A 6,013-nucleotide genomic window follows, 5' to 3' on the forward strand; every position below is an offset into this window, starting at 1 on the left:
ACGCCCCAGGCTGCCGATGGGACCCCCACATCCCCCTCAGCCCCCCTAAACCCCCCCATCTGACCCCTGAGGCTGCCGATGGGACCCCCACATCCCCCTCAGCCCCCCCAAACCCCCCATCTGACGCCCCAGGCTGCCGATGGGACCCCCACATCCCCCTCAGCCCCCCCAAACCCCCCCATCTGACGCCCCAGGCTGCCGATGGGACCCCCCAAGCTGTTGATGGGACCCCCACATCCCCCTCAGCCCCCCCAAACCCCCCCCTCTGACCCCTGAGGCTGCTGATGGGACCCCCCCAGGCTGCTGATGGGACCCCCCAGCATCCCCCTCAGCCCCCCTAAACCCCCCATCTGACGCCCCAGGCTGCCGATGGGACCCCCAGCATCCCCCTCAACCCCCCCAAACCCCCCCTCTGACCCCTGAGGCTGCCGCTGGGGACCCCCCCCAGCCCCCCCCCCAGGCGCACTCACGGCCTTGCCGGGCCGTGCCCAGGTACAGATGAGTCCCTCCTGGCAGGCGGGTGACGATACAATCCTCCAGGAACAGCAGCACCGTCAGCCGCTCGTGGGCGATTTTCTTACAGACGAGGGGTTCCAGCAGCGGCACCTCGTGAATCCGGGGGCACAGCGCCGTCCCCAGCACCTTGGCCGTATCCAGTCGCCCCCGGGATCCGGTACCACCGGGGTTTTTCTCCCCGCTGCGACTGATGTTGCCCAAACTATGATAACGTTTGTGTTCTTTTTCGGTGCCGGAGGGTCCTTTCCGTTCCTGCAGCGTCAACGTGGCAAAACGACCCACGCTGAAAGCCGGGGGGGGCGTCGGGGGGGGGGTCCACGAGCCGAACCCGTCCCCGCCGGTTGCGGGAGGCTGTTGGAACGGGGAAAGCGGAGCGGGGTAAACCCGGTACGGGTACGGTGGCGTCCCCCGAAGCGGTGAGGGTACGGGCACGGGAGAGGGGGGGGGCGAGGGTAGAGGACGTCCTCGGTCAGGTCCCACAGGCAGAACTGGGTGTCCTGGCCGGCCGAACCGAAGCGGTAGGTGACGGCGGGGGAACGACGGACGAGGGGGGTCGGGGGGTTCCTCCTCTTCCTCCCCTCCCCCGCTCAGCTGGGCGCTTTGGGGGCTCTGCGCCGCCCCGGTAAAAGGATCGAAAGCTACAGCGTTGACCCAAGATTTGTGACCGTGCCCACGGGCTACCACTCGCCCTTCGGCGAAAGACCAAACGGTCACCAGGTCGTCCTCGCCCCCCCGTTACCACGTAGCGACCGTCGGGGCTCCAGCAGACGCAGAGGAGCCCCCCGAAATAACTTTTCATCATCCCCTGCAGCAGCATGGAATCGAAATGAAAAACGCGGAGGCAACCGTCCTGGCTGACGCAGGCCAGCGAGCGGCCGTCGGGCGAAAAAGCGAATTCGTTGAGGGCCCCCCTCGCCCCACCACCCATTTGAGGAGGGGGTTACGGGGGGTTTTGCTTTTACAGGCGAAGACGCTGAAGCCTTCGCCCTGGGTCAGGAGGTTGTACTGGGGGGCCGTAGCCCCCCCGCAGGGCTGCTCGGCGTCGTACAGGTAGAGGTGGCCGCTGGCGTGGGAGGCCAAGAAGAGCCGCTCCGTCTCCGGCAGCCACTTGACGAAGGTCACCTTGGTCTTGTCGATGAGACGCTGGGGGAGGGGGGGGAGGGGGGGGAAAATGGGGGGGGGGAGGGGTTAGAGGGGCAGGATCGGGCCCCCCCGCTGTGGCTGGGGCAGCATGGGGTAGCCCCAGGGTGGTGGAGAGGGCAGGGCATGAAGAGGAGGGTTGGGGACGTAAATGGGGGACGTTTGGGGACACCAGGGAGGGCTGAGGTGGCACAGGGGGGCAGAGCCCAAAGCGGCACGTTGGGGACACAAACGGGGATGTTTGGGGACAGAAAATGGGCCATTTGGGGACACCAGGGAGGGCTGAGGTGGCACAGGGGGCAGAGCCCAGAGCGGCACGTTGGGGACACAAACGGGGACATCTGGGGACACCAGGGAGGGCCCTTGCTGAAGCCCACCCCCAACGACCCCCCTCCCCCGTCTCCTCTGTCCTTGTGCCACCGCCGCGCCGTGTGCCCCCACCCCGGCAGCGGTGACAGCGGTGGCTCCCCCGGGGTGGGGGGATGGGGGATGGGGGATGGGGTGTGGTCCCGTCGCCCCCTCCCCCACCCAAGGGGGTGTGGCCACCCACCTCCTCGTTAAAGAGCTTGCTGGTGTCTTTCTTCACCAGGTCGAGGTACTGGACCTGGCCGGCGGAGAAGCCCACCAGTAAGGCGATGGTGTCGGGCGGCGGCGGTGAACTGGTTGAAGTCGTGGCAGGTGGGCTGCGTCCCCTTGTAAATCCGCTTGTCGATGGGTTTGTGCAGGTCTAAGGACTGGGAGGGGACAGCGGTGTCACCTGGGGGGGGGGGGAGGGGACACCCCCCTCCACCTCACCCCCACCCCCTCCTCAAAGTGTCCCCCCCCGGATGTTCCTGGGCCACCACCACCAAGGGTGGGTTTTGGGGGTCACTGTTGTCCAACTGTGGAGGTGGCTCCGGAGGGGTCAAAGGTCACTGGGACCGGTCCCGGTGTCACCGTCCCCAGGTCTGGGGTCACCATCCCCACTGTCCCCACTAGCAGGTGACACCTAGGAGATCTGGGGGTCACTGTTACCGGTCCCAGTGTCACCGTCCCCAGGTCTGGGGTCACTGTCCCCAGTAACAGGTGGCACCTAGGAGGTCTGGTGTCACTGTCACCAGCCCCAGTGTCACCGTTCCCAGGCCTGGTGTCACCGTCCCCACTGTCCCCGTTAGCAGGGTGGCACCTAGGAGGTCTGGGGTCACTGTCACCGGTCCTGGTGTCACCGTCCCCATTAGCAGGTGGCACCTAGGGGGTCCTGGGGTCACCGTTACCGGTCCCCAGTGTCACCGTCCCCACTGTCCCCAGTAGCAGGTGGCACCCAGGAGGTCTGGGGGTCACCGTTACCGGTCCCAGTGTCACCGTCCCCAGGTCTGGGGTCACTGTCCCCACTAGCAGGTGGCACCCAGGAGGTCTGGGGTCACCGTTACCGGTCCCAGTGTCACCGTCCCCAGGTCTGGGGTCACTGTCCCCACTAGCAGGTGGCACCTAGGAGATCTGGGGGTCACTGTCACCGGCCCCCGGTGTCACTGTTCCCAGGCCTGGGGGTCACCGTCCCCACTGTCCCCACTAGCAGGTGGCACCCAGGAGGTCTGGGGGTCACCGTTACCTGCCCTGGTGTCACAGTCCCCAGGTCTGGGGGTCACTGTCCCCCAGTAGCAGGTGGCACCTAGGAGGTCTGGTGTCACTGTCACCGGCCCCAATGTCATCGTCCCCAGGCCGGGTGTCACCATCCCCGTTAGCAGGTGGCACCTAGGAGGTCTGGTGTCACTGTCACCAGCCCCGGTGTCACCGTTCCCAGGCCTGGTGTCAACATCCCCACTGTCCCCAGAAGCAGGTGGCACCCAGGAGGTCTGGGGTCACTGTTACCTGCCCTGGTGTCACTGTCCCCACTGTCCCCACTAGCAGGTGGCACCCGGTGTCACTGTCCCCACTGTCCCCAGTAGCAGGTGGCACCCAGGAGGTCTGGGGTCACCGTTACCGGTCCCAGTGTCACCGTCCCCAGGTCTGGGGTCACTGTCCCCACTAGCAGGTGGCACCCAGGAGGTCTGGGGTCACCGTTTACCGGTCCCCAGTGTCACCGTCCCCCAGGTCTGGGGGTCACTGTCCCCAGTAGCAGGTGGCACCTAGGAGGTCTGGGGGTCACTGTCACCAGCCCCGGTGTCACCGTTCCCAGGCCCTGGTGTCACCGTCCCCACTGTCCCCAGTGGCAGGTGGCACCCAGGAGGTCTGGGGGTCACCGTTTACCGGTCCCAGTGTCACCGTCCCCAGGTCCTGTGGTCACTGTCCCCACTAGCAGGTGGCACCCAGGAGGTCTGGGGTCACTGTTACCGGTCCCAGTGTCACCGTCCCCAGGTCTGGGGTCACTGTCCCCAGTAGCAGGTGGCACCTAGGAGGTCTGGTGTCACTGTCACCAGCCCCCGGTGTCACCGTTACCGGTCCCAGTGTCACCGTCCCCCAGTGGCAGGTGGCACCCAGGAGGTCTGGGGGTCACCGTTACCGGTCCCAGTGTCACCGTCCCCACTGTCCCCACTAGCAGGTGGCACCCAGGTAGTCTGGGGTCACCGTCACCGGTCCCCAGTGTCCACCGTCCCCAGGTCTGGGGGTCACTGTCCCCAGTAGCAGGTGGCACCTAGGAGATGTGGGGTCACTGTTACCCGGCTCCAATGTCATCGTCCCCAGGTCTGGGGTCACTGTCCCCAGTAGCAGGTGGCACCTAGGAGGTCTGGTGTCACTGTCACCGGCCCCCGGTGTCACCGTTCCCAGGCCTGGGGTCACCGTCCCCACTGTCCCCAGTAGCAGGTGGCACCCAGGAGGTCTGGGGTCACCGTTACCTGCCCTGGTGTCACAGTCCCCACTGGTCCCCCAGTAGCAGGTGGCACCTAGGAGGTCTGGGGTCACTGTCACCGGCCCCAGTGTCACCGTTCCCAGGCCTGGTGTCACCGTCCCCACTGTCCCCGTTAGCAGGTGGCACCTAGGAGGTCTGGGGGTCACTGTCACCGCGTCCTGGTGTCACCGTCCCCATTAGCAGGTGGCACCTAGGGGGTCTGGGGGTCACCGTTACCAGCCCCCGTTTTCACCGTCCCCACCGTCCCCAGTAGCAGGTGGCACCCAGGAGGTCTGGGGTCACCGTTACCGGCCCCGGTGTCCCCGTCCCCCGCCAGCTCCCGCGCTCGCGGACCCAACCCCCCGGTCCCGGCTGTACCGCCCCTTTCACAGCCCCGGTGTCTCCATCCCCCCCGTCAGCCCCATCCCCCCCGCCATGGGGCCCCCCGGTTCCCCCCGTTACCCGTCGGCTGCCGCGACCACCCGGAGCCGGCCCCGCCATAGAAGTAGAGCTCCCGGCCCAGGTTGAAGCAGACTCGGCTGCGCTCGGCCGGGCTCCCCGGTTCCTCGGCGGGCGGCAGCGCCAGCCGCACCATGGACAACCGCACCGGTGGCAGCGCGGCGGCCGGGACCCGGGGGCGGCGGCAGCGGCCGGGCCCGGGCCGGCGGCGGGCGGGGAGGGCCCGGGGGCGGCGACGGGGCCGGCGCGGGGCCGGGGCTCGGGGGCCCAGCAGCCGGTAGGAGCCTTCGCGGGTGCGGAACTGGCTCTTGAGCTCCAGCGGCTGCGCCGGGAGCGCCGCGGGGCCCTCACCCACCCCCGGGGCCGCCGCCGCCGGCCGCCGCCATCTTCCCACCGGAAGGGCGTCACCGCCCACCGGAAGTGGCCCGCCCCGCCGCCGCCGCTGCCATGGCAACGCGCTGAGTCACGCGTAGCCACGCCCCCTCCCCTCAGACCACGCCTACTCAGCAGCGCCCCCCTGCCGGCCGCACCGTGCTAGGGGCCGGCGCGGGGCACGGGGGGCGCGGGCGGTTCAGGGGGCGACCCCCCCCCCGCTCCCCCAAAACAGACACAGCCCCAGCGCTGCTCCCACGCCTTTTTATTGAGCACAGCACCCCTGGGTGCAGGGGGGGGACACACCCCCTGGGCGCCGGGAGGGCACACCTGGCTGGGGGGAGGGGGGCACCCCTGGGGCGGGGGGCACCCCCTTCCCCCTCAGCCCTCTGCTGGCCCTGGGGGGGGCATCAGGAGCCCCCCCGGGGGGCACCTCGGGGGCTCTGGGTGCCGGGGGGGGGGGGGGCTCTGAGGAGGAGGGGCTGCTGGGGGGCTGCCGTCGGCTGGGGGGGGGGCCCTGCTGCGGGGGGGGGGTCCGTGCCGACGGGGGGGGTCCTGGAGAGAGAAAGAGGTGGGGGGTTAGAGGTGCCCCACCCCCCCACCCACCGACCCCACAAAGGGGCACGCAGGGTGGCTGGGGAGGGGGGGGGTGCTTCATACCTTGGGGGGTGCTGCGGGGGGGGTCAACGGTAGCATCAGGGGGGGACCCAGCCCCCCCCG

General features: G+C 69.0%; 1 protein-coding gene and 2 long non-coding RNA genes across 3 annotated transcripts; 2 read left to right on the forward strand and 1 right to left on the reverse strand.

Moving 5' to 3' along the window:
- Nucleotides 1-417: 417 nt before the first annotated feature.
- On the reverse strand, nucleotides 418-5,989 carry DMWD (DM1 locus, WD repeat containing; the record flags this gene model as incomplete). The annotated part of the gene is given in 12 exon segments (XM_055700454.1): nucleotides 418-518; nucleotides 520-827; nucleotides 830-1,055; nucleotides 1,057-1,248; nucleotides 1,250-1,429; nucleotides 1,432-1,659; nucleotides 2,207-2,299; nucleotides 2,301-2,383; nucleotides 4,925-5,085; nucleotides 5,087-5,177; nucleotides 5,180-5,363; nucleotides 5,954-5,989. Coding segments are annotated over 12 exon segments (1,883 nt in total), but the record flags the coding sequence as incomplete, so codon positions are not given.
- Nucleotides 2,668-3,691, forward strand: LOC129735083 (uncharacterized). The gene is made up of 3 exons (XR_008730552.1): nucleotides 2,668-2,721; nucleotides 2,920-3,089; nucleotides 3,395-3,691. It is a non-coding gene; the product is annotated as an uncharacterized LOC129735083 (long non-coding RNA).
- LOC129735084 (uncharacterized) lies at nucleotides 3,893-4,793 on the forward strand. Its single transcript, XR_008730553.1, has 3 exons — nucleotides 3,893-4,095; nucleotides 4,525-4,602; nucleotides 4,740-4,793. It is a non-coding gene; the product is annotated as an uncharacterized LOC129735084 (long non-coding RNA).
- Nucleotides 5,990-6,013: the final 24 nt, after the last annotated feature.

This window comes from Falco cherrug, unplaced genomic scaffold (assembly GCF_023634085.1).
Source record: "Falco cherrug isolate bFalChe1 unplaced genomic scaffold, bFalChe1.pri scaffold_289, whole genome shotgun sequence".
Classification (NCBI taxonomy): domain Eukaryota; kingdom Metazoa; phylum Chordata; class Aves; order Falconiformes; family Falconidae; genus Falco; species Falco cherrug.